Source organism: Oncorhynchus kisutch, linkage group LG19, assembly GCF_002021735.2.
Source record: "Oncorhynchus kisutch isolate 150728-3 linkage group LG19, Okis_V2, whole genome shotgun sequence".
Taxonomy (NCBI): domain Eukaryota; kingdom Metazoa; phylum Chordata; class Actinopteri; order Salmoniformes; family Salmonidae; genus Oncorhynchus; species Oncorhynchus kisutch.
Genome location: NC_034192.2, coordinates 35,056,101 through 35,083,995, shown reverse-complemented (window position 1 = coordinate 35,083,995; position 27,895 = coordinate 35,056,101). Strand labels below are relative to the sequence as shown.

Sequence of the window (27,895 nt, the reverse complement as noted above, 5' to 3'; positions counted from 1 at the left end):
GTGTTGGACAGTAACCTGCCTAATTTTAATATCACCTGCATGGACTTCCTGTGGCGACGTCAGATCCTAGGATACTTGTTTTGTTGTTCGAAATTAGGGATATTACCTGTACTTCTAACAACTGAGTCGGTGCCCTCGGACAAATGAGCTGTATTATTCACCCAGACATGTAACGTATATGATTATATTAATCGTTTCTCGATAATATAGGCTACTTTAGTCATAGCACGAGTTCCCGACTGTGTTTGTTTTGTTATTCCGGAAAAAGCCCTTCACAAATTGTAGAAGACGAGTTTCGGTCTCGGCTATGTCTATGTTCTCGTACGTTCTATTCTCTCATCGAACATGACGTTGCTCAACTTTTTAAATGTATTCTCACACAGGTTATACAGCCCACCATTAACATACGTGTATGAATATATATATATATATATGTATGAATATATATATATATATATATATATATATATATATATATATATATATATATATATATATATATATATATATATATAGCCTAGTCTAGTCTAACACATTCCAACCAATGTTAAAGGTAGTCTAACATATCTCAGGCTGTGTTGTTGAAGGTGAGAACGTAATGTGGTCAAGTAGTTTGTTTTTAGAGTGCGGAATGCTCAGCATTATTTTCCAGTGACGTGAGTAAAAAAGGTAATATGCCATAAAATGTATAGGAGGAGTGACACTTTATTGATTTACCACGCATGTGTGCAACGCAAATTTGAATGAAGGGGGAAGTTTGCTCGGTTGTTAACCTTGACATCAGCTGTCAGTGGGGACATTGGATTATTTATGTTTTCTGACCAAGGAATAGACCAGCCCTCAACGATGGCCTCTCTTCTACAGTAACACAATAGTGCTAAAGCCTGTGTTTCAGGTGTTAGAAGTGGGCACTTTCTGGTGAATGACTAGGTTTTATTCTATACTATTAAGGCTATGTCACTGACAGTGAATATTGAAATGATAGAGTATTGCAATGGCACATCATTTGAATTAAGGCATATGAATAGAGAGGTAACAGGAGATTTGCTCATACAACCAGTATATGCTCAGTGGTCAGTTTATTAGGTACAGCCATCTAGTACCAGGTCGGACCCCCCTTTGCCTCCAGAACAGCCTGAATTCATCGGGCATTGAAACGTTACTCAATTAGTGTCAAGGGACCTAACGTGTGCAAGGAAAACATTCCCCACAACATTATGCCACCAGCCTGTACTGTTGACACCAGGCAGGATGGGGTCATGGACTCATGCTGCTTATGCCAAATCCTGGCTCTGCCATCAGCATGACGTAACAGGAACCGGGATTCGTCAGACCAGGCAACGTTTTTCCACTCCTCAATTGTCCAGTGTTGGTGATTGCGTGCCCAATAGAGCCGCTTCTTCTTGTTTTTAGCTGATAGGAGTGGAACCTGGTGTGGTCGTCTGCTGCAATAGCCCTTCCGTGACACGGACCGACAAGTTGTGCGTTCCGAGATGCTGTTCTGCACACCACTGTTATACTGCGCCGTTATTTGCCTGTTTGTGGCCCGCCTGTTAACTTGCACGATTCTTGCTATTCTCTTTCGACCTCCCATCAACAAGCTGTTTTCGCCCACAGGACTGTCGCTGACTGGACGTTTTTTGTTTGTCGCACCAGGAGGCCGGCCGTTTCTGAAATACTGGAACAAGCGTGCCTAGTACCGACGATCACACCACGCTCAAAGTCTCTTAGGTCACTAATTTTGCCCATTCTAACATTCAATCAAACAGTAACTGAATGACTCAATGCCTGTCTGCCTGCTCTATATAGCAAGCCACGTGACTCGCTGTCTGTAGGAACAAACCATTTTCGTGAACAGGGTGATGTACCTAATAAACTGTATATTGCATGGGATGTGCATGTCAAGTTCAGACAGTCCTATTTGATCTTGAGGTGGTAGTGGCTATTGGCCAATGACTGTTTTATTGTTAGTTGTGAGCTCCTCTCCATGGGAAACTAGTGTCATGTTCCTAAGAGCCTAAATCAAGAGGTTGTTTGTGTCAAATCATCATCATCTTCACATCTTTATAAAACCAGATGTAGGCTATAGGGGTAATTGGTTTGGAAGAGGTACGTTCCTTTTGAGTAATGGATGATAATTCATGCTTTTCTTTTTCATTCACTCTATTGAGTAGCAGACCTAAGGAGCTCTCTATTCATGGATGGATATTCCTGGTCAGAAGTTGATGTCTTGTTTCTGGAACCCAGTGTGTTGTGTGCTTTTCAGACAGTGGTCTGCTGGTGAACAGTGGGAGAATTACAACCTGTAACTTTTTAGCCTGGATGGGGTTCTGTAGTGGAGACTGGCACCAATGGGTACCATGCTCAAGGCTTCAGGGTGGCTAGTAATCATACTGGTGTAGAAAGGGAGTGGGTAGATTATGAAGCAATGTGAACTTTAGGGGGAAAGTATACAGGGCGTTCCCTGTATTTTCACTTTGTCAACCATAACGGACAGTCAAATCAGTCAGGATTTCACTTTTACGAGGGTGTGCGGAAAATGTGACTCACCTCTGTTGTGGAGACAATGGAAACATTGGTGAGGGGAGGTTATTGTCTGTCATAACCACAGTGACTGAACAGCTGGCAGTCCTGTTTGACTTAAAAGCTCATCTGGCTATGAGTGACTGTTCCAATGGCACCCGTACATGGGAGGCTAATCTTAAATGTTGAGCCTAGAAAGCTTTGAATGTCACATGATTACACATTGATGTTGAGGTATTCCCCACCCGGTTAAGGTCACCTTGTCATCTTCAGAGCACACCTTATACCAGAACTACACATGAACAGTTCAGTACTTAACATCGCAATGTTGCCAATATTACAATGTATAGCACTGCATACCACTGCTGTCAAAGCATGTTTAGCCCGGGATAACGATTTGACTGAAGACATATACCATGAGTTATTTCTTCCCAAGCAGTTTCCTCCCTAGTTATTTCCTCCAGGCATTAGAAACCATTGATTTTAAAATATATGTATTTTTTATTATGATATTTAACATTGATTAATATGATTTAAACATTGAAGCACAATGGAACATTTAAATGGGTTATACATGAGAATGTGTCCTTTTAGGAGATGAGTAGTTGAACATACTTAATAAAGTTATCCTCTGAAAGAAGGTACCTTCTTTCAGAGGATAACTATATTAAGTCTGTTCAACTGCTCATCTCCTAAAAGGACAATCATTCAGGGTCCCTGCCTGCCTGGCTCCTCAGCAGCCCACGGCCTCTAATAACCACCCATGCTACATCCTCAATGAAACTCGATAGACCCTTTCATTCCCTATCTCTAAGCTACATTCTCTGTTCAGCTCTCTCCTATTAAACATTTATAGACTGTGTGCTTTTTATGCTATGGCAAATATGCATACCAAAGATTAGGAGGAATTGTATTTAGGCTAATCTCTGTTTCGACCAGGCAAGTCTAAACATGCATGTGTTGATAAGGAGGCATTCCGTCTACTCCAGTCAAGTGGGTGGCGTTTGTTTTATTTTACACAGAATTCCAATTATGGGACACACTTGACTTCATCATCCATCTTCTGAAGTAATCTCAGGTCAGATTGAGTATTTTTGGAGTCATTGAGTCTGGTTATGTGAATTCCCAAAGAAGTCGGGCAGAACCTTGGTTATGCTTCCTCTGCTTTGCCACAGGATCCGTGACGCTTATCCATTACAAGACGAAGGATCACTTGAGTAACGAGAAAGGCGGTGAGCGAGTGGGCCGTCCTGTTTGACCTCCGTGTGTGTGTACACTACAGCCTTGGTGTAATTCCTCAGCCTTGGGTTTGGCCTCAGTGTTTTGCCTGCGCTAGTGCAACATCAGCAGTCTGAGTCCCCCCTCCCTCCACCTCTACATCCCCTCCCTCAGTCTAGTCACACCACTCCCCCTCAGTTTGCCACACAGCTGGTGCAGTGCTGGGCACACACACAGAACCTCTGACTGTGTGCCGGGGATGTAGAGCTCTGGTTTCAGTCAGGCTGCAGGCAGCCAGCACAGCTGTTGGGTCTGAGTTTCTTGTTTGCATGCGGTGGCTGCCGACCGGCCGGGGCCCTTGGCAACGCTGATATCAGCTTCTCAGGTAGGTGCAACAAGCTAATGACGAACAAGCTACAGAATCAGTCTTCTCTTTTGCCTTGCTGACCTCTCGACGGGGGTCAGAGAGGAGTGCTGGGAATGCAGAGAAGCTGGTATGTGTACATAATGCTGTTGGCTGGGTTTTTATCATGTGACAAAGTGGAACGAGAAAAGGTGGCACGTAAACAGCTCAGTATTTGCATCAGTATTGTTGGTTAGGTACTCCTATTCAGTGTACTTTGAGATATTCACACCACACTCGTATGCTTGTTTGTTTGTGCTGCAATTCGCTGGTTATACGATACATTTGACAAGTGTTGATTGAAGCTTACACATCGGCTTCTTTTCTTTGCACATGTGTAGAGTAAGTTTCTAAAAGCGAAGAATGCATTTTTAATCAGCCTCACCTAAAGACAGGGAATTAGTGGAGAGATTAGAAGCCTCACAGAGGGATAGAGAGAGCTGAGGGGGTCATTAGAGGATTTCATTTCTGCCCAGTTCATTCAGTATTCATTCTAGCACGTTTTTTAAAACTTTTAGTTCTTTCTCGCCCCCCCCCCCCCCCCCCGCTATTTTAATGAAGCGCACAGTGACATGTAGCCGAAAGGAGAATTCCTTTAGTCTCTCAGGAAACTGGCTGAGAGGAAACAGCTGCTCCAGCCTCCATATTGTTGCCGCTCTGTGTCATTTCCTGTTGAGCCAGTCAATATGAGTAGGAAAATCCCAACTCTAACGGCAGACCTCTTTTTGTGCTTCCCTAAACAGAAATCTAGGATGAAGACGTGAGGAGGAGATGACACGCGGTGGATCAGGGTTTAAACCTCACCTTCACTTTGGGATGTTTGCCCCCCTTATGAAATAAACTAAGCATATCCTTTCAGGGAAACGAAGGCACAGAGGAAGTAGGATAGTGGAACATTGGAAGTTGGACTTGCTAGCTAGGTACTCCAGCCTGTGGCCATGACGGAGCCTATGGTCCCCAGTAGCAGCAGCAGTGCTGGCCTAACATGGGCAAAGATGTGCAAGGAGTGTGGCCAGCAGCACGAGGGAGGCCAGGAGAACCACCTGTTTGAGTACCAGGATGAGGTAGATGACGAGCTGGTGTGCCACATCTGTCTGCAGCCCCTGCTGCAGCCCATGGACACGCCGTGCGGACACACCTACTGCTTCCAGTGCCTCAGCAGCTTCCTGAAGGAGCAGGACTTTTGTCCCGTGGACCGCCAGCAGCTGCAGCTGTACCATTGCCGGCCCTCCAGCCTGCTGGTCAGGAACCTGCTGGACAAGCTGACCGTGCTCTGTCCACACCAAGCTGAGTGCCAGCAGCAGATGCAGCGCTGTGAGCTGCAGCCCCACTTGCACAACAGGTGAATAGGGTTATGGCTGGGGCACCGCGGAGGGGTGATGATTGGCATGGGGCGGAGAAGAGGCAGTTTGAGATGGGGAAAGGTATTTAGTTAAGAGTTGAGTTTAAACTGTCTGCTTTGCAACCAGAGTAAGTAAGCCAAAATAGTACCTGTCTGTTTACTGTAGTTTATATTTGGCTGGTCTATTTATTTTCCCATGCCTGAATTTAGGAATTAACATTTGACCCATTAACTCAAAATTAACTTAACATGGATTCACATAACATAAGCCAATCAGGTTTAGAGTCTCCCATGACAAAGCTTTTATTACATAGTGCCTGGACTCAAAGGAGAGGTTCAGTCTCAAATGTCATATCCCTGAGATCTTTGTAATTTGTGGATTAGCCTTCCCTTTCCTCACTTGGCCAGTGTGGTGCTTATCGTCTTAGTGGTTAGCAAGCAGCTATGACACAGTCAGTAGTGGGTAAAGGTTATGTTATGATAACTGGTCATCCTGCAACCATCCGTGCAAACAGACAGGAGGCAAAGTTCAGACAGCAGGACCATCAGCAGTAGCTCTCTCTGACTTAATCACACTCGACCTGTCCCCCCCCCAGACTCCCTGCAATGCAGTAAAAAAAAGGCTCCTCATCTGCATAGTTCTTCTCCTCTTCTCATAGTTTTGCTCTCTCTGACTCCCTCACCAGTCACTAAATCTATTCATTCCCATTTCCCACACCTCTAGCTTTTTAGACTTGTCCTCCTCCTCATTGAAACAAATGAATGAACATTGATCGTACTCCCTTTTTTGCTGGTCACACGGTATCTAAAGAAATGTAGGAGGCGTGTGCTCACTCAGGGTATTTTAGGTTACCTTCACGGACAGTTTTGCATGAATGTCATGAGGTTTAATTAAAAGAAGGATTGATGAATGTTGACTTAACTGTCTCACTCTTCCTCTTTCTTCCTCCCTCTCTAAGATGTCCTGTTTTCAGAAGGCTGAGGGAGGAGGCAGAGAGGAGGAAGAGACCCCCCTGGAATGAGCTAAAGGGGAACAGGGGGGAGGGGGAGTCAGGCGCTGATACCAAACATACCCCTACGATGACCCGTACCGCCACCCGGGACACCCAGCCCGAGCCTGGTCTCATCAACCCTGCCTTCGAAGAGAGCGAGGACGGTAAGATGTCACACGTCACTCACTTCCTGATTTGCACACAACACAAACCAGATAGACGTTACACTAACGTCACTATGTCTGAAGTCTGATTATTGTTGTATGATAATGATAGTCTGTCAGTCTAAGTGAATAGCAGTGAGCTCCCACTGGAAAAAAAATATAGGATACTTTCTAAGAATGGACGAATCTATATCAGTGTCAATCGGGGAAACAAATATGTAAGGATTTTATGAATGCACCCGGGTAAAGGAAAGGAAAGGAAACAGTCTGTCAGCTGTGTTGACTTTAGGGAAAACCCAAAGCCCAAAGCATTCCTGGCAAGAGAGTTGTCAGACCTGGATAAGACGAGTGCTGATCATTTAGCTGGGGGCTTAGGATTTCAGACACTCCGTCCAAATCCTCGTCTGAACCTTCAGAAGGTGTATTTACCAGAGGAGGCTGGTGGGAGGAGCTATAGGAGGATGGGCTCATTTGTAATGGCTGGAATGGAATCAATGGAACGGTATCAAACATATGGAAATCATGTGTTTGACTCCGTTCCATGTATTCCATTCCAGCCATTACAATGAGCCTGTCCTCCTATCGCTCCCCCCACCAGCCTCCTCTGGTATCAACCTAACCTCTGTCTGGTCTAGACTTAGAACCCCTCCAGGGAATTTGTAATCCAGTACTGTGGAACAAAGTCCATCAAAACAAAGTTACCTGGCAACACTGGCGATCATTATCGCAGAAATTATTACCTCATTGTGTGTGATTCTTGGGGAATAGGTTGCCACTTGCCCTACTTGATTCAGAACCCCAGGGTGTGTTGGCATTGCGCACACAATGAAAGGCAACCATGGACCATTGATATGTGTTTGAGCATATTTGAATCTCGGTGAGTGTGTGTGCCCGTGCATGCGTTTGTCAGGTTGTTTGTCTCTGTTTATGTAAACGTGTACCTCAAATCATCATGCCCTTGTCTGCCCCCTTCTCCCCCCACAGAGACCTCCATGCGGTCCAGCCTGGTGGCCGAGGCCAACGTGGTGGAGATGATTCGGGAGGAGCAGGAGTTGGGCCTGCGTATTGTGGGAGGAAAGGACACGCCCCTGGGCAACATAGTCATCCAGGAGATCATCCGTGACTCACTGGCGGCCCGCGATGGCAGGCTGGCCCCGGGGGATCACATTCTGGAGGTGAGACGGGTTCCTCACTGTAAATAATAGAGGGATAGGTCACCTGAAAAATATGTTCAGGCCGCTCCCCTCCTTCCCATCATCTTATGTAGCTTTAGTGCCGTAGCCGTATACTTTGAAATGTCCACCTTAACAATGGTAATGGCTGCACTTTGTGAAGATGGTGCTTTATAAGAAGCTTTGACCTATTATTCCACACAACCCTATTCCCTTGGGTTCCCATGATCCTCAGTAAATGGGGGGGAATTTGTTGGTGGGGAAGTAGATATTCAGGATGAACGGGTCTCTGGATTCATGGTAACATGCGTGGCAGAGATCTGTTCTGCAAGCAGACCCATGAAACAGGGTTTTGAAACTCACTGTTGAGCTATTGCTGTTTTCAGGCCGAGCCCCATCTTCTGGAAAGAACAAAGTTCACCTGATTGCAGACAGGCTCTGTCTGGTTTTCTTCAATGTTTTATTTTTCTTGGTCAGAAAAGGCTGATTATGACACGTAGTCTAGTGACATTTAGGCTATGGTCCTGGTTGTATGTAAATGGACCAAAAGGCTAAGGAAGATTACATGCTAGTGGTGAGGTTGTCTCAACACATAAGACCACTCGCTAGATGGTCTGTGTACTGTCCCTGTAAAAATCTAAATAAACTCAAATCTGGTTTCCCCAGAGGGTAGAACTAGGGTACAGAGATGGTATATCTTTTGAAGGGGGTTTCACAAAGATACAGCATCCTTCCCAGAAGCCTGCTCCCTCTCTCTTCCTCAGATTTCTCCTCCCCCCGGCTGTCTGGCAGGGGAACATGACAATGCCTGTGCCCATCTCTTCCTCTGGGCTGACCAATCACAAATTTAGAATAAAAACTCATCTCACCCCTACTAGCTGCCTTGGTAGCAGTAATATAACCGCTCACTTTTTGGGGTCCTTTGTGGACAGCTATTGGCTGTAAAGAGAGATGTGTGACAGAGCGGAGATTGCGTTCTTAATTTGTTGAAATTGAATCCCTCGCTTCCCCCTGAGTCGATGTATTGATTTTTAAGAAGGGCTTCTCTCGGATGAGGTTTGTAAAGCTGGAATTGGTCAAAAATGGGTCCAATAATTTCATACACCTTCTCAACCAAAGGTCGATGCAATGTCTCGAGCAATATGAGTCGAGTTACCTGTGGTTTTTGGCTGTAAAGATGGAGGCACAGCTCTTCGTATTTTTAAAGTGGTATGTCTACATCTATTGATTTTCTTATTGTTAAAAACGGTGATGTCAATAGTTTTGAATGACATAAGGCCAACCTGAAACAATGTTTTTCACCATACAAACAATACCAGTTTAGAAGTAACTAGTTACACCTCTATCCTAGGATGTATTCTTCTACATAATTCTACCGTGATCAGCAGAAAGCATTTTAATTTGGCTCTCCATCAGCGCAGGGACCAGTCACTTCGCTCAGCTGTCGATACTCTATGTATATTTAGTCCACCTGCAGTGTTCCAGAGGGATGCTGTATCAGTGTCCGTGTTGTGTCTAGGTGAATGACGTCAGCCTGGCGTCTATCCCACACGGCCGGGCCATCTCCGTGCTGCGGCGGCCATGCCCTCTGCTCAGACTCATCGTCATGCAGGAGAAGGGCTTCAACCCCCGTCACCCGCAACGCCCTGGCCTCGAGTACCACACTCCCTCCACCACCATCATGGCCACCGCCTCCCCTCCCTCTCACAGTTCCCACGGCACCGCCCACAACCAGGGTACGGTGATCCAGGTGACGCTGGTAAAGAGGGATCGCTCTGAGCCGCTGGGCATCAAGCTGATCCGCAAGTCGGACGAGACGGGGGTCTTCATTTTGGACCTGTTGGCAGGGGGGCTGGCGGCCAAGGACGGGAAATTATGCAACAATGACAAGGTGATGGCCATCAACGGGCAGGACCTGAGACACGGCACCCCAGAGAACGCAGCACAGATCATACAGGTAGGTCTTCTGTAGTAGACAAGTTACAGCACAGCTATTTCATGGAGACCAAAGCACGAGACATTATGGAAATAGGATTTATTATGATCTCTTACGAAAACATAGACTTTCATGTTAGCAGAGGTTCCCAGGATATATTTGCTAGCTGTGTAATGAATCTGAGGCCTGAACTGTGTGTGTCTGCAGGCCAGTGAGGTGCGGGTGAACTTTGTGGTGATGAGGCAGCCGGAGGCCCAGGAGGAGGGGGGCAGTGGGGGAGAGGGGCAGGGCCGAGTGGGTAGGAGGGCTCCAGAACCCCAGTACTTCAGACGCCCCTCCACCTACATGAAGGTAAACAATCTCCTCTCCGGATGTTTAGAACTTACAAATCACTGTACTAAAAACTGCTGTATGTTGGTATGTACACACATGATCCTACAAGCTTCTCATGTTTACATAATGTGATCATGGCACCACAGTCGATCAGTCACACCCCAGCCCTCTGTCACCAGTACAGGCTTCCTAGCACATCCACAGAAGCCCTCCTCACTCAGGCAGTGGTGAAAGGGGCCTTGGGAGCAAACCGACACCTGTGTCCCTGTGTCCCTGCTCCAGGGACAAAAGCCCTTCTCTGGGGCCTGCTCACTCCTGATCAAAAGGTCCAGAGTGCTGACTCACCATGTTCTATTTGTTTGTTGCTTTGGGTGGCAGAGGATCAAAGCTGCTGGTTAGCTTGCTGGGGGTGAAGGGTTCCCTGCTGGGGGGAGGAAGAGGGAGGTCTCTCCTCCCCAGCCCCCTCTGAAGGTTAACAGACTCCAGAGAGAGAGAGCAACAAGGACGCTGGCAGGAGCTGTGGATGTCGACACGTACACTCGGGAGCCGAGTGTCGATCCTTGCACATTACCTCTTGAGTCCGCAGCTGCATCTGAGATGTTGCTGCTTACATTGTTTTGGACAAGCGGTTTCACAAGGAATCAATTAAGTCAAAAGATCCTTCTCAGTTCTAGGAAATGGAGAGGGGCAGATGATGAGCAGCACACCCCAGAAGGATTGCCGAGTCAGGCATATTGTGCTACTTTTCTTTGACGCCAGTCTTTTCTATGATGACCAGAAATAATTATTATGAAGTTGTTTTGATCTTAAGAAGCAAATCTAAATAGCCTACTGCATGCTCCTCATCAATGTAAAGCAAATGAATGGTTCTTCCTGGTGTTTCCCAGGATCCACCAGGGGGCTTCTGCAGTCAGGAGAAGATGGTGAGTCTGAAGAAGGAGCCAAGACTCTCCCTGGGCATCACCATCGCTGGGGGGAGGGACTGCCGCAGCCGACTGCCCGTCTACATCACCAGTGTCCAGCCTGTCGGCTGCCTGCACCGAGACGGCACTATCAAAAAAGGTACACTTGGGATATACAGTGCATTCTGAAAGTATTCAGACCCCTTAACTTGTTTCTCATCAATCTACACACAATACCCAATAATGACAAAGCGAAAACAGGTTTTTAGAGATGTTTGTAAATGTATTCAAAATAAAAAACAGAAGTACCTAATTTACAAAAGCATTATGACTCTTCACTATGAGACTTGAAATTGAGCTCAGGTGCATTGGTGGCAGGTAGCCTAGTGGTTAGAGTTTTGAGCCAGTAACCCAGGTTGCTGGATCGAATCCCCAAGCTGACAAGGTAAAAATCTGTCGTTCTGCCCCTGACCAAGGCAGTTAACCCAATTCCCCGGGCGCCGAAAATGTGGATGTTGATTTTAAGGTAGCCCCTGGCACCTCTCTGATTCAGAGGGGTTGGGTTAAATGCAGCAGACACATTTCAGGTGAATACATTCAGTTGGACAACTGACTAGGTATTTCCCTTTCCTGTTTCCATTGATCATCCTTGATGTTTCTACAACTTGATTGGAGTCCACCTGTGGTAAATTCAATTGATTGGACATGATTTGGAAAGGCACACATCTGTCTATTTAAGGTCCCACAGTTGACAGTGCATGTCAGACCAAACACCAAGCCATGAGGTCGAAGGAATTGTCTGTGGAGCTCAGAGACAGGATTGTGTCGGCACAGATCTAGGGAAGTGTACCAAAACATTTCTGCAGCATTTAAGGTCCCCAAGAACACAGTGGCCACCATCATTCTTAAATTGAAGAAGTTTGGAACCACCAAGAGTCCTAGAGCTGGCTGCCCGGAAGTGACCAAGAACCCAATGGTCACTCTGACAGAGCTCCAGAGTTCCTCTGTGGAGATGGGAGAACCTTCCAGAAAGATAACCATCTCTGCAGCACTCCAACAATCAGACCTTTTATGGTAGAGTGGCCAAACGGAAGCCACTCCTCATTTAAAAGGCACATGACAGCCCTCTTGGAGTTTGCCAATAGAAACCTAAAGGACTCTCAGACCATGAGAAGCAAGATTCTCTAGTCTGATGAAACCAAGATTGAACTCTTTGGAGGAAACCTGGCATCATTCCTAAGATGAAGCATGGTGGTGGCAGCATCATGCTGTGGGGATGATTTTCAGCGGCAGGACTGGGAGACTAGTCAGGATCGAGGGAAAGATAAACAGAGCAAAGTACACAGAGATCCTTAATAAAAACGTGCTCCAGAGTGCTCAGGACATCAGACTGGGGCGAAGGTTCACCTTGCAACAGGACAACGACCCTAAGCACACAGCCAAGACAACACAGGAATGGCTTCGGGACAAGTCGTTGAGTGGCCCAGCTAGAGTCCGGACTTGACTTGAACATCTCTGGAGAGACCTGAAAATGGTTGTGCAGTGACACTCCCCATCCATCCTGACAGAGCTTGAGAGAATCTGCAGAAAAGAATGGGAGAAACTCTCCAAATAAAGGTGTGCCAAGCTTGTAGCATCATACCCAAGACAACTCTAGGCTGTAATCGCTGCCAAAGTACTGAATAAATGTGATATTTTCAGTTTATTTTTAACTTTTTATACATTTGCGCCAAATTTCATTTGTCATTATGGGGTTTTGTGTATAGTTTGAGGGAAAAAAATACAATTTAATAAATTTTAAACTAAGGCTGTAATGTAAAAATGTGGAAAAGGTCAAGGGGTCTGAATACTCTCTCAATGCACCGTATGCTTTCATATAACTACCAAACCAGTGACCATTATCAGTCATGGTTTGATAGGACATGACAGTTTTCATTCCATACATTGACCCCACGTAGCATGGCTAATGTTCAGATTTATATTCTGTTAGTGAAGGGGTAGACAATATGCATACCTCTTACATCAAAAGGTCTTCCCGTTAAATGTCAAGGCCAGCTTTGCATGCAGAGGCTACATTTTCTTGACATGTTTCTGATTTCTGTTGCCCAGGGGATGTCTTGCTGAGCATCAACGGCGTGGATCTGACCCAGCTCACTTACAATGAGGCGGTGGCGGTGCTGAAGGCCCAGACAGCTCAGGCACAGGTGGTCCTCAGGGTCATCCAGACCATCTCAGAAGACCCAGAGGATGAGGGGGAGGCCGCCAAGGAGGCCATGGAGTCTGTGGAAAATCCAAGGGAGGATGACGTCAACTGGGCCCCGTTGTGGACCCGCTGGCTGGGGCTTCCCAGGTAAGCACACACACTAACCATTGGTTGGAAAATAACTTACCTCAAGTTTGCATGACCTCAACTTTGCATTTCTTCAAATCCAATCTGTGTCATGAGTACAGCTTGTACTCAACACTTCAGTAGTTGGACAATACTAGCAAGCAATATTAGTCTGAACAGTGTGATAATGCTTGGACAGTCTGTTGCGTCGGAAAAGTACCCTATCACTTGTTTCAGGTGGCCATTTAAAACACGAAGGTCTTAATTCTGCGCTTATGAAATCCCACGGACACTTTTTTTTTTGAGCGTCACTTCCTCTTCTCCTTAGTCACATGCACTGGTGCCATGACATTGTGTTGCTGAAGACCAATCAGGAGAGCTGGGGCTTCAGCATTGTGGGCGGCTTCGAGGAGAGTCACGGACAGCAGCCGTTCTTCATCAAGACCATCGTGCCTGGTACACCCGCCTACCTCGATGGACGCCTCAAGTGAGTTGCTTCACACGGCCAGTGCTAGTTTCTTCTAATAAACTTCAGTGAGGAAAAACATGTTACTATCTGGATGCGTGACGGAGTTTAGGAGCAATGAGAAGGGAGTTATGTTTTGGTAAGCCTGCCCTGTACTTTGATAAGGCATGTACTCCCTTTTGTGCAGGCTTGCCTCCCCAAGGACAGGATTGAACAGAAATACCTGGTTTCACCATTTTAATTCAACTGAGAGCAGAGATGGAGCCAGCCTGGTATCCAGTGCTCATTTAGATGTGATTCTCCTGTAGAAGTCCATCATATTTAGAAATTAATGCACAGCTGTTAGGAGACTGATTATTGTGGCGGGTAGGTCATTGTGTTGCATTTCATGTGCCCCATGTTTACTGACTGTCCCTCTGTGTTGTCTCTAGGTGTGGTGATGAGATTGTAGCTGTGAACGGAGCCACCACGGTGGGCATGAACAACTCGTCCCTCATCCCCATGCTCAAGCTGCAGAAGAATAAAGTCACACTGACTGTGGTGTCCTGGCCGGGGAGCCTGGTGTAGACACGCATGTGTATGCACACGAAGATACAGACGCACACCCTGCCTTCCTCAGCTCCTGTCTCCACTGAGCCTCTTGTCTCTGCACATACCACCCTAGAATCTCATTGGTGACATTCTTGGAAAGATGGTTACTTTTCCGATTTATTAATTTCACTAGGTAATCTCTTCTGATGTGGATTGTAATCTAGTTTAATTTGCACATTGCCCTAGCTGACTAGTGTGACTGAATTTCATATTTTAGTTGTTTCACTGCTTTGGTTGTTTTTGTTGTTACTCAAAAGGGCAGTTGATTCTCTGGCTGAACAAATCGGGCTTATCAGGGTGAAGGATGAATTGACAATCAAAAATTGGAATCCTTAATGGTGGAAACAGCCACATCTGTTTATATATATCACATTCACCGGCCAGTTTATTAGGTACACCCCGTTCACAAATTGATCCCTCCTACAGACAGTGAGTCATGTAGCTGTGGTGTGCTATATAAAGCAGGCAAACAGGTTTTGAGGCATTCAGTTACTGTTCGAATGAACGTTAGAATGGGCAAAAATAGTGACATTTGAGCGTGGTATGATCGTTGGTGTCAGGCACGCCAGATCCAGTATCTCAGAAAAGGCCCCCCTCCTGGGCTTTTCACGCACGACAATGTCTAGGGTTTACCAAGAATGTTGCGACAAACAAAAAAACATCCAATCAGCGGCAGTCCTGCGGGAGAAAACAGCTCGTTGATGAGAGGTCGAAGGATAATGGCAAGAATCGTGCAAGCTAACAGGCGGGCCACAAACAGACAAAAATAATGGCGCAGAACAGCATCTCGGCATGCACAACTCGTCTATCCACAGACTCCAACATGACAGCGAGTTCAGTTTACTTGAGTGGCCTGCACAGTCCCCAGACCTCAACCCAATAGATCATCTTTGGGATTAGATGGAACGGCCTGTTCGCAGCATGCATGTACCGCCGTCCAATCTGCAGCAACTGCATGATGCCATCGCGTCAGCATGTACCAACATCCCTGTGGAATTTTTCCAACACCTTGTAGAATACCCAAAGAATTCAGGCTGTTCTGGAGGCAAAGGGGGATCCGACCTGGTACTAGATGGGTGTACCTAATATACACACAGAGGTCGGTTTATCTGCGATATTACAACTAAGAAGTTTCTGAAAACAACGAACACTTTTTTTTCCCCCCCCCTGGTACATCATTACACGCTTGATAGAATCGCACAATATGTATGGACTGCAATATTTTTTTACATGCTGTGCGACGTGCCTCAGTTTGGCAACAATAACAGCGGTGGTAGGGTGGCCAGTGGCGCTGTCTCCCCCTACTGCGGATTCCATCTTTAAATGTATACTGGAAGGATCTTTACTGTTTTGGAATTATTGTTTTTACTCTGTCTTGAACACTTTAAACATTGGTTTTTAGCAGGTTTTGCTTACCTGTTCACAATACCCATTTACCCCCCCCCCCCCATATGTTAATGGTGATTTGAATTATTCAATGCTGGGATACACTTGTAGATTTCAAATTCCATGGGGGGATGGCATATTTTAGGCTATGAAACATATCCTCATAATTCCACAGTTAATTAAGATGTATTTAATATACCTAATCAATTAGGAAAGGGTGACAGTTGACTAAGTCACATGTACCCATCCTCTCCAACACCTGCCTTTTTATTTTTGTACATTTAGATTTTAACAGATACTGTGTTTTATCCATTTATATATATATATATATATAAGGATGTTATAGTGGCTTCTGATATTTATGAATGATTTATTTCCTATACAACTGCACTGTAAAAATCTCTTACATTCGGTATGAGGCAATGCACAAAAATGTATTTGATTAATGTGGGTGCCTTGTACATGTTGAAGGACAGAAGTTCAAACACTTGCCTTAATTGCCACAACCAAATATCATTGTTTTTTTCTTAAAGCTCCCACCTCATTTTCTTACCAATGACTAAGTGAAGGGATGATCTGTTCATTGTTATTTAGTTCAAATGTTCACAGGAAGAGCCAGGAGGAGATCAGAGCGGCTGGCCTTAGTTGGAGCTTTAGATTGACTTCCACTGTTCTTTTCAAGGTGTCATAAAACACTACAGGCCTTTCATTAAACCCTGTGAATGTGATGGAAGCCCTCAGTATAGTTTAATATTTGAGAAATCTAGGCATTTTATCCTGTGTAATGGCTCATCCCTGGGGTTCATAATGTTCTAAAACCTGTCTTTTGTATTTTATACATAATATTTACAAAGCACTTAAAGCTTCTCAGATTGTATTGAATGGCTTTTAAAGTCCAGCACTTAAAAAAACAAGTATATTCCTCCATGGCTGTTTGTCCACAGGCTCTGGGGCCTAGTGCCTCTCGATGGGCCTTGCTTTTTTCTTGGTACCCTGGCCTCTGGCTGTCCTGTGGCTGGGGGGGTATCAGTCATCTGGAGGGGGAAGTGGGCCAGGCGTGTCGCCACGAGAGCTTTAGGAGGAATGTAAATCAGGACGGCAGAGGACGGCTTCAAATCATCCCTGGTTTTCCAGCAAGGGTCAAGGCCTCAATTTCAGCTCAGTGAAAGATATAAGGGATGAAATTGTTGGTTAGAAACAGTTATGTTAGTATCTATATTGATCAATAAAAAGCTTATACATACCCTTGTTTCTTATCATTACTGCAACCTAATGAAAACATAAGCAGGAGTTATGGGTGGTTGCTGGCACCTGCAGAGGATGTTGAGTAACAGCTGTTATGTAGGCATACTTGGACACCAGCAAAAATAGTTAGTCCCTTAGCTTTCAATCATTGAATACCTAAAATGCAAGCATTTCAGTTTAACTGAGACCAACATTCTTGGTTAGATGATGCTGCAGGACCATAGCAAAATCAATCCATCTCTTTCCCCACAAGTAATGTGATACATTTGTTACATAATGTGATTGAAAGTACAAGAAATTAACTTCAACACTCAATGCGTGATACTTTAAAAGCACTTTCGTGTTTGTGGATGAATATTGGACCACACTTCTTCGTCTCATACTGGGATAAGGAAAATTGGAAATATATAAGGGTCTGGTTTTATTCAAAGAGACAATTTAGCTGAGACGTGACAGAGATTGAACCAAGAATTACATGAATCCAAAATGGTTAGATCCGCTGTACACTACTACACACTCATAGCTCATCTCTCATGGTGTGTCAGTCTGCCCTCTGGAGGACATGGAAAGAAAGGCCCATTCACCCATATCCACCTCTCCGCATGGTTACTTACTGTCTAAACTCCCCTCAATTGATTGTGTATGATCTTTGACATTAATATGAGGCTTTCGCAAAGGATAATACAATTTACACAACCCAAAGTGGTACTCCATTAGATTGGAGGGGTACTTAATACAGTAGTGATAGAAAAGTAAAGACAACCTCCCATGATCCTGTAGACCAGGGGTATTAAACTCTTACCCTGTGAGGTCCGGATCCTGCTGGTTCTGTTCTACATGATAATTAATTGCACTCACCTGGTTTCCCAGGTCTAAATCAGTCCCTGATTAGAGAGGAACAATGAAAGAAATGCAGTGGTTCTGGCTTTGAGGTCCAGAGTTGAGCACTCTAGACCCGATTTCTTTATCCCAACTTCAACAGGACAATGTGAACAATAAATCCAAGAACAAAGAGGGTCTATAAAACAACCCACCACTCCAGTGTATGTATGGGGGTAGTGATATAGTAACCTATTAGATTTTGGCTACAAACTCAGGGGCCGCAGTTCCATTCCCTGAAAGTGCTAGCTATTTATGGTAATAGTATTCCAAATGTGTCAAGTCATTACAGGCCATCTTGTTAAGTTAATGATTCCGCACCTTGTTAAACATGACAAATTGTCAGGTTTCAGTAGCAGGCTGTGGGTAAAGTACATTACCACAAATAAGATGATCTGTATAACTTAAATGATACTGAAGCATGTCAACAGTTAGCAATGTGGTTTTCAGTTGGACCAAGTTCAAGACTCTGGGAGAAAATTCTAAATCAACTATTTATTTCAGCTTTCCATTGGGATTGAGTTGTCATGACAAACATTTACAAGTACTCTGTAACAGGGCCAATACAAGTGAGCATGTCAACCTTAACAAGTACACCCAGTTCCCTGACTGTGGTTCACCTAACATTCCAGTGGCACTGTAACACAGCAAAACTCTCAGCTACAAGTGAAGGACACAACACTAAGGTCTTACAGATTCAGCGATAGAAAGCTCATATCCGATTGAGCTGACATATACAGCGTTTACCGTGAACGCTGTCCTCAATAAAGCGGGAACATTGCCTTGAAATGTCAATCACGCTGTAAAGCTGAACTTCAGCGATGCGGATTGAATAGTGCACTAACGCTGGACAAAATGAATAACTAAGGAAACATTTATTTCAATATGTCATGTTCTCTAGGCTGTATTTGTGTTTTTAAACAACAAGGACAAAACACATTATAGGAAAATACAAAACTATAAAATGAACAAAGACAAAGCTGCAACAAAAAGATTGACAAAAAAAACATTTTGACATGGAAGTGCCAAGTTGGAGTCTTTGTTTCCAGCAGTACATCATAAAGATAAGTAGCCATCTCACGTTAAACTGGATGACACTTTTTAACCTTTTTTTCTTTAGTTGGCAAAACCACACAAATAACATGCATCACTAGTGTCATTGTAAAATTACTCAGAACCTCAGTTTGACCATCCTCTGAAATCATGACATTTTGACGAGCTTAAGTGCAATTTTCTGTCCTAACTCTGGCATCACATACATTGTAAATTATATGGCTTACTAGGTAAACAGGCCCATATAAACTGGTAAGAGACATCTTTCATAAACAAAACTATGGTACAGCACTTTCTTGACAAAACAAATCAAAGATCTAAATCACAACGTAAACAACAGCGTACCACTGTACAGTTTATCCTAACATATTTACAGGTTCGTTTCAATTCTCCTGTACAGAGGGGTCATTTCCAAAGTAAAGAAAAAACATAATGCTGTTAAATAGTATGTTAGGCAAATTCAAGCATCACATCTACTTTTTGTTTCAAAGAAGAATTGATTTGAGGAAATGAAACCCAATAACCAGAATTTGAACTTGGTGGGCTACAAAATGCTGGTCTCCTCCTGTCTTATATATATATATAACATCCTTTATTGTTTTACATAAGGCGATGATGCTCTAGGTGTCCAATACTGATACGATACGATACATGGCCTCGATTAATGATGGCTCTTTGGGCTAAATGCACTTTTCAACAGTATATTTTTGTTCAATCACTAGTTGTATTACACACAACAAAAAGGGGGCATTTTTCTACTTCGAAAGGAACTGTGCAAAATCTGCCCTACAAAATCTGCTCTAAAGCAAAGTGACAGTGTTGCAATTTCTATTGTACAAGGTACTGGGAGATGGTAAGGGACATCTCTACACCGGTGCAGACCCTCATTTCAACATATATACAAGGCACTACGGATAGGAGTCAAGGGTCACACTGCAGGTCTCCCAACAGCCTCCTCAGCTCAGTCCGGTCGGAATATAGGATATTTGGGTAAGAATTCTATAAGAATTACCTGTGGAAGGAAAACATTTATTCATTTCACACTTTTCTTTCAGAATTGAATCTTTCCAGTAGGCCCTGCTCTACTGTACATTGCATAAATTACCATATATTTTGCATCTTATGATCTGAGACTTGTAATACTCCATATGTTGGCAAAAATCCTATTCTGTTTTAGGGGAACATGAATGGGTTATACTTACATATTCCATCATATTGCTGCTTTCACATTTCCTTTTGCTGAGTTTCCAGTGCAGGCCCAGCTAAAGAGAAGAGGTGAAAGTAAGGACAGACATAACAGCGCACACGCACAGACACCCACATACTGTCTGGGTAGCTAATCTGTCTGAGATCTCCCCTAGTGTGAGGGGAATTTAGGAAAGGCTTTAAAACTACAGTGTGGGTCATAAATATTGGCAACCTTGACAAAGATTAGCAAAATATACTTTATAAAATAAATAATACAAATACTTAGCAGGTAGCCTAGTGGTTAGAGCATTGGACTAGTAACCGAAAGTTTGCAAGATCAAATCCCGAGCTGACAAGGTAAAAAATCTGTCGTTCTGCCCCTGAACAAACCCACTGTTCCTAGGCCGTCATTGAAAATAAGAATTTGTGCTTAACTGACTTGCCTAGTTAAATAAAGGTTTAAAAAAATTGTACGCTGAAAACATTTGAAGATTCAATTATTTTATACTAATATGCTCAATTAAATAGATTTGTTTAAGAAGTAATACACATATTCTAAAAAAGATAAGGGTCAGAATATAGGCATACGTTTTCAGTACTTCAGCACCATACCCTTGCGAGGATAATGACCCGGAGCCTTTTTCTAAAAATTTTATGAGATTGGAGAGCACAATGGGAGGGGTCTTAGACCATTCCTCCATACAGAATCTTTACAGAGCCTTGAGATCCTTCATCAGTGCTTATGAACTGCCCTCTTCAATTCAAACCACCGATTTTCAATGGGGTACAAGTTTGGAGACAGATGGCCATTGAAAAATGTTGATTTTGTGGTCAATGAACCATTTCTTTGTGGATTTTGATGGTTCATTGACCACAAAATCAACATTTTTCAATGGCCATCTGTCTCCAAACTTGCACCACATTAAAGAAAATCTGTGGTTTGAATTGAAGAGAGCAGTCCATAAGCACAGACGAAGGATCTCAAGGATCTGTAAAGATTCTGTATGGAGGAATGGTCTAAGACCCCTCCCAATGTATACTCAAGATATCATAAAACATTTTAGAAAAAGACTGTCGTTATCCTCACAAGGGGAGGGTGCTGGAGTATTGATAACAATGTTTAATTACTTGCTAAACAAAATCTCTTTCTTTGAGCAATTGTATTTGTATAAAATAATATAATGGTCCCAGGTGGCTCAGTCGGTAGATCATGGCGCTTGCAACGCCAGGGTTGTGAGTTCGATTCCCACAGGGGGACCAGTACAAAAAAGTATGAAAATGTATAGCTTAGAGGGAAATTTGTTTTAAGGGTTAAAGTTTACATGAGTTAACGACCATTATCCATCAGAAACCTGCTACTTTAACATCGCTTAAAGATGGAATGCGCAGTAGGGGGAAACAGCGCTACTGGCCACCCCACCCCACTGTTGTTGTTTTTGTTTCCAAGCTGAGGGAGCGTCGTCCAGCATGGTAAAAAAAACAAAAGGTGTGTAGTACATATTGTGCTCTTCTATCGCAAATGGACATCGCTGTTTCCCCATTAACGATTGCTTCACAACTGACGGAACTGTTATGGTCTTTCAGACAGACAGACAGACAATATTCCATTTGTTCTTACCTTGTGATATAACCGGTTGTTTTCCCATTCTAACAACTTCTGAATAGATCTTCTCGCCTGTTTGTAAAGGAGCACATACAACATTGAAATGTTTTCGAGTAATTACCTTGACTTCACACTCTTTTACAAATGACAACAGCAACCACAGTATTATATGACAAAGAGACATTTATGGACTGAACTCCTTTTACCAGCTTGTAATTTCCACTTCACAATAACACTGGGTCGAGGCACCACCTTTCAGTGGCGTACCCTTCAGCTGGACAGGCCTTCAATGGTGCAATGTATCATTTTTACACACAAGTTGTTATTGCCTGCTTAAGACCAATACGGCTGGATTTGTAAACTAGCCCATGAGTAATGAGTGGGCCTGCTGACTTATGTAGAGTGGGACTGTGCAGCAGACATCACACGAGGGCTGATTGAGACTTACTCTCTTGTTGAGGCATATAACGGGCCACAGACTGAAGCCCACTGTACAGCAACAGCACAGGCAGCCGCAAAGAAGCCACTTCACATTGACAGGCAAGTTCTTCTTCAAGCAAGCGTTCACTCTGCTGATGCTGGTTTTAAACTCCTCTGGAGCCACCTGGAGAAGAAGCAGGAGAAGGGAGGAAGAAGTGGATAGGAAATGTCAGACAGAGGAAATGTGGTTGTAATTGGTATAGTTTTTATCTTATTGGTAATTCTCTCTTTGAGACAAATCAGCTCATAATTGTTTTCAATCATTTGAACTTAAAATAGTTTTTCATCTGAAGCAATAGTGCTGAGCAATTTACCAAAATGTCAGTTATTAAACAACTAATTGACTGATATTGGTTACATTTTTTAAATTCTATTTGGTTCAGGTTTTTTCTGTGAGCTCGATGCGCAGTTTCTCCAGAGCTAAATCAGACCAAGCCCGAACTGTGGAATGAAATAGGGAGTTGTAGTTTCCAACAGGCCAATATTCTTCATAGTTCCGCGGTAATTAACGACAATGACCATAATCCATTGCGTGCCTGGTCTGTGTGTTTCTTTTACACCGGCTACTGTACATTAGGTTAGTGAGGGGCAGACATGGAGGGGGAGAGAAGAGATAGAAGATTGTGCAATTGAGAGGGATAGAGAGCAGTTGCTTAGCGAGGTCTCTACCTGAAAAGACATGACTGATAATGCCTTATTTACACTGAAAAATATAAAAACGCTGCATGCAGCAATTTCAAAGATTTTACTGAGTTACAGTTCATATAAGGAAATCAGTCAATTGTAATAAATTCATTAGGCCCTAATCTATGGATTTCACATGACTCCGAATACAGATGTGCATCATTTGGTCAGAGATGTATTTATTTTTTAAATTTAAGTAGGGGCAGGGATCAGAAAACCTGTCAGTATCTGGTGTGACCACTATTTGCTTCATGCAGCGCGACACATCTCCTTCGCATAGAGTTGATCAGGCTGTTGATTGTAGCCTGTGGAATGTTGTCCCTCTCCTCTTTAATGGCTGTGTGAAGTTGCTGGATATTGGCGAGAACTGGAACACGCTGTCGTACACTTCGATCCAGAACATCCTAAAACATGCTCAATGGGTGACGTGTCCGAGTATGCAGGCCATGGAAGAACTGGGACATTTTCATCTTCCAGGAATTGTGTACAAATCAATGCGACATGGAGCCGTGTATTATCATGCTGAAACATGATGGCGGCGAATGAATGGCACGACAATGGGCCTCGGGATCTGTCATAGTATCTCTGTGCATTCTAATTACCATCAATAAAATGCAATTGTGTTCATTGTCCGTAGCTTATGCCTGCACATACCATAACCCCACCACCACCATGGGGCATTTTGCCCACTGTCACGACCCTGGTGAGGACGACGAGCACACAGATGAGCTTCATTGAGACTGTTTCTGACAGTTTGTGCAGAAATTCTTTGGTTATGCAAACCCAAAGTTTCATCAGCTGTCTGGGAGGCTGGTTTCAGACGATCCCGCAGGTGAAGAAGCCGGATGTGGAGGTCCTGGCCTGGCGTGGTTACATGTGGTCTGCGGTTGTGAGGCTGGTTGGACGTACTGCCATATCTCTAAAATGACTTTGGTGACAACTTATGGTAGAGAAATTAACATTCAATTCTCTGGCAACAGCTCTGGTAGACATTCCTGCAGTCAACATGCCAATTGCATGCTTCCTCAAAACGTGAGACATCTGTGGCATTGTGTTGTGTGACAAAACTGCACATTTTAGAGTGGCTTTTTATTGTCCCCAGCACAAGGTGCACCTGCCATGCTGTTTAATCAGCTTCTTGATATGCCACACCTGTCAGGTGGATGGATTGTCTTGGGAAAAGAAAAATACTCACTAACAGGGATGTAAACAAATTTGTGCACAACATTTTTGAAAAATAAGCTTTTTGTGAGTATGGAACATTTGTGTTCTTTTATTTCAGCTCATGGTACCAACACTTTACATGTTGCATTTATATTTTTGTTCAGTATACTTTGAAGAAGTACAAAATGTAATTTTTGTATTTGATTTTGTCACCAGCATAGGCAGCAGCTCTTTAGAGATGAGTTGACTTGGAATGTAATAAAATAAAATGTAATATATACAACTGAAATATTTTATTAAAGTGAATAAATGATGGCTAATAAGTGATAAGCAGTAATGGCCAGTCACTACCATCATGGGTCTTCATAATTGTTTTATTCTGTGTTGTTACAGCATTCAACCCACATAATGCATTTAATGTTTAAAGCCGAAATCAAAAACAGTGATAATTTTTTAATAATCAAAACTATCTCAAAAGGCACTAATCGCTCAGCAATATGAATAAAAAACAAGCACCTGAAAGGGAAAGTAGGAGAAAGGCAACCACTTCCATGAAAAACTCCTTTAAATGTTTATGTTTATTTTTATAATAAAACCTGTACTGTAGTCTACAGGATCAAAGAGCCTTAGAAAACAAATGGGTGGCCTAGATATTTGGAGATGCTATCCAGAGATCAAATCTCTTACTAGTACGCCTGTAACTTGCTAACCAATCTCTTGTCTATTCACGGCAGAGAGGGACTAAAGGGAGAGATAAGCTCAGTGCCTGTGGCAGCGGCCATCCAAACAACATGAATGGATGCTAATTCCTCTCTGGGTCTGTACGCCATAAAACTGGGGTCGTAATCTTTTATGACAGGATGCAAAGGTCTCTTTGCAAACAGAATAGGAATAAGGGCCTGCTGATCTGCACCCTTCAATCATCATAATTGTGACCTCTTCCATCATGTCACCATTGGTCACAATACTGGAGAGACTTTTTATTGCCCTGCACTTCCCTCTGCCTGCTCTTATCCCTTTAGCCTTTTTGTGTTTGAGTGTCTGACCCAGGAAGCTGCCCTTTCTTGTGCATGGCACAGTCTTTATTTCCTTCTTTTATCACCTGGAGCTGTGTCCCCGACCAACTGGGCTCCAAAGACGGCTTACTCATTGACAGAGCTTCACTTCAGCTTTGGATGCACCGTGGTGTGTTGCTCCATCATATCAAAAGCACTTAAGAAACGTGACAGAGGTAATTCAGGGATGGTCTGATTTGTCAAAGGGCAAATAGAACAATGGCGCCACCATAATAGCTTAAATTGCTTAATTCGCATCCCAGTCCAAATCATTTGGCAAGCACAAAACATTGCTTTGGGGAAATGCATGAGACGATACTAATGAATTGGGTTACTGTACCTTTCCCGTGAGTACGGAGGGAAACTCTGTGTCAAATTTGTTGCTCAAGCCAAACCTGTCAAAAAGAAACATACAAAAATGGTAGAGATTAAACAAACTTTCCATTGGACATGTATAAAGTACTATACTGTGACTGTGGGCTGTCACAAGGGGAACCTGGCATGGTTTTTTATGGAGATGGAATAACAGACACTGTACTCTCTACAAATAAATACCTATACAAATGTACCTAACACTTTACAATGTACAGACAGCAAAACAAAACAAAAATGCATTTCCTGAATAACCTGTAATTTGTTTCATTATGTGAATAGCTTCCCCTGTTGATACAATTCAATATGATGACAAGGATACACCATATGCATAACGCAGTTGTGGAGACTAGAGGAAGTATACTTGCCTATTTTGATAAAAAGCTAAAGAATGGGCCTGGGGAAATGTAAGCACTCGCAAACGCATAGACAGAGCTATGGATGCAAGGACTGACCATCCATGATATCAAAATTACAGTTTTAACCATGTATTGCAGTTATACAGTGTTTAACATTTATCTACATTGTTTACAAACATTGGAGTAAAACAATGCTTATTTTGCGTTCTGATGGCATAGGACAGTTGAACTAAACTCATGAGGTATTTAAGTTATATTTTTCAAAAATCAATGGGCATAGCTAACTTAATATCATAAATGTATAGCCAAGTCCAAAATGGATTCTAGTTTTGCAGGGAGTAACGTTAGCTTAACACAGAATGTTAAATCTATGGATGGTAGCTAGCAAGCTTGCTGGAAATAGTCTTGGTTCATCACCACAATTTGAATAAGCCAGCCCTGTCAAAATATTCACTAGTTACCGTAGATGTCATGTTGGCTTGTCATTTTTTGTTACAGTAGATGCTATGTTAGGCTAGTTTGCAGGCAACCAGTGTAGATAGCTAACGTTAGCTACCTAGTTCGCACAACTATAGTTACGCGAACTAAGTTAGCTAGTCAACTATAAAGCAGGAATAGCAGGTAACGTTACACAATATATCACCCTTGCCTCATCAATGAAGTCAAATGTAACAGTTTTGTCCTAATATAAGACCAGACAACTGACTGTTATTGCCACGGCCTAGTGGTAAGTTATATTTCATAGCATTGTTGTTGGCAGGCTAGCTAGCTAGCAAGCTGATGAGGTAGAACAACATAACGAATCATAATGACTGCGCTTTGGATTGCTTACACGGTGATGTGCCCGGCCCCTCGCATAATCACAGGTTCTGGGCAATATTTAACAAGATGTTCTTCACTCACTACACGTTCATCTTCCTCGTCTAACTCATAGATGGTATCAAAATCCGCCATGTTGGGTAGTAAGACGCTCATGACGTTTTCGTCACTGCCAGCATGACATCAACAACCAGTAATGCCGCGTTCAAAACAACTGGGAACACGGAAATCTCCGACTTCAGTGCGTTCAAAACAGTCATCCAACTCCGGAACTCGGACCTCTTTCTTTCCGATCTGAATATCACTGACATCATGATTTGACCGAGCTCAGCCTCCGCAGAGTGTCTGGAAAAGTGACGGATATAATTTCATATCATCTAAGTTTATAATTTTTTAAGAATACAATAAAGTAGGCTTCACTGCACTCTATACTCCTCTGTAAACCGGTCATCTCTGTATACCCGTCGCAAGACACACTGGTTGTTGATTATTTATAAAAACCCTATTAGGCCTCACTCCCTCCTATCTGAGATGTCTACTGCAGCCCTCATCCTCCCCATACAACACCCGTTCTGCCAGTCACATTCTGTCAACCCTTAAGCACACACACCCCTGGGTCGCTCGTCTTTTCAGTTCGCTACAGCTAGCGACTGGAACGAGCTGCAACAAACAGTAAAACTGGACAGTTTTATCTCAATCTCTTCATTCAAAGACTCAATCATGGACACTCTTACTAACAGTTGTGGCTGCTTTGCGTGATGTATTGTTATCTCTACCTTCTTGCCCTTTGTGCTGTTGTCTGTGTCCAATAATGTTTGTTCCATGTCTTGTGCATTGCCATGTTGTGTTGTTCCATGTCTTGTGCATTGCCATGTTGTGTTGCTACCATGCTGTGTTGCTGCCTTGTTATGTTGTTGTCTTAGGTATCTATTTATGTAGCGTTGTCTCTCTTGTCGTGATGTGTATTTTGTCCTATGTTATTTAAAAAAAAAAATATATATATATATATATATATATGTAACCCAGCCCCTGTCTCCGCAGGAGGCCTTTGGCCGTATGGTAGGCCATCATTGACTTGCCTAGTTAAATAAAGGTTAAATGAAAATAAAAAATAATAATACAGATATCAATAGCAGACTACACATCAGGGGCGTCGTGCACCCAAACATCTGAGGGGGCACAAAGTATGGAAGCCCCCAGTCTGGAAGATGGAGAATTTAGAATTTTCCAAAACTAT

The 27,895-nt window shown here is 43.4% G+C and overlaps 2 protein-coding genes across 4 annotated transcripts; one reads left to right on the top strand and one right to left on the bottom strand.

Annotated features, from left to right (window-relative positions):
• The first annotated feature begins 1 nt into the window (after window position 1).
• On the top strand, window positions 2-17,000 carry LOC109864745 (ligand of Numb protein X 2-like). Of its 2 annotated transcripts, none has more exons than XM_020452663.2 (10): window positions 2-169; window positions 4,888-5,486; window positions 6,446-6,642; window positions 7,627-7,817; window positions 9,334-9,771; window positions 9,958-10,101; window positions 10,971-11,145; window positions 13,095-13,335; window positions 13,643-13,801; window positions 14,212-17,000. In XM_020452663.2, exons 2-10 carry the CDS (start codon window positions 5,083-5,085, stop codon window positions 14,345-14,347), a joined length of 2,085 nt encoding a protein of 694 aa, XP_020308252.1. In that variant the 5' UTR covers window positions 2-169; window positions 4,888-5,082; the 3' UTR covers window positions 14,348-17,000. The 2 variants fall into 2 exon arrangements, with proteins under 2 accessions (XP_020308252.1, XP_031653587.1); XM_031797727.1 differs by lacking the exon at window positions 2-169 and adding an exon at window positions 3,147-4,126.
• Window positions 17,001-18,356: 1,356 nt separating this feature from the next.
• On the bottom strand, window positions 18,357-27,533 carry LOC109864744 (cysteine-rich hydrophobic domain-containing protein 2). Of its 2 annotated transcripts, none has more exons than XM_031798071.1 (6): window positions 27,435-27,533; window positions 25,449-25,503; window positions 22,174-22,329; window positions 21,741-21,797; window positions 20,137-20,196; window positions 18,357-19,946 (listed from the first exon to the last, which is right to left on the bottom strand). In XM_031798071.1, the coding sequence occupies exons 1-6, from the start codon at window positions 27,512-27,514 to the stop codon at window positions 19,896-19,898; spliced, it is 459 nt and encodes a 152-aa protein (XP_031653931.1). In that variant the 5' UTR covers window positions 27,515-27,533; the 3' UTR covers window positions 18,357-19,895. The 2 variants fall into 2 exon arrangements, with proteins under 2 accessions (XP_031653931.1, XP_020308251.1); XM_020452662.2 differs by lacking the exon at window positions 27,435-27,533 and adding an exon at window positions 26,672-26,870.
• Window positions 27,534-27,895: the final 362 nt, after the last annotated feature.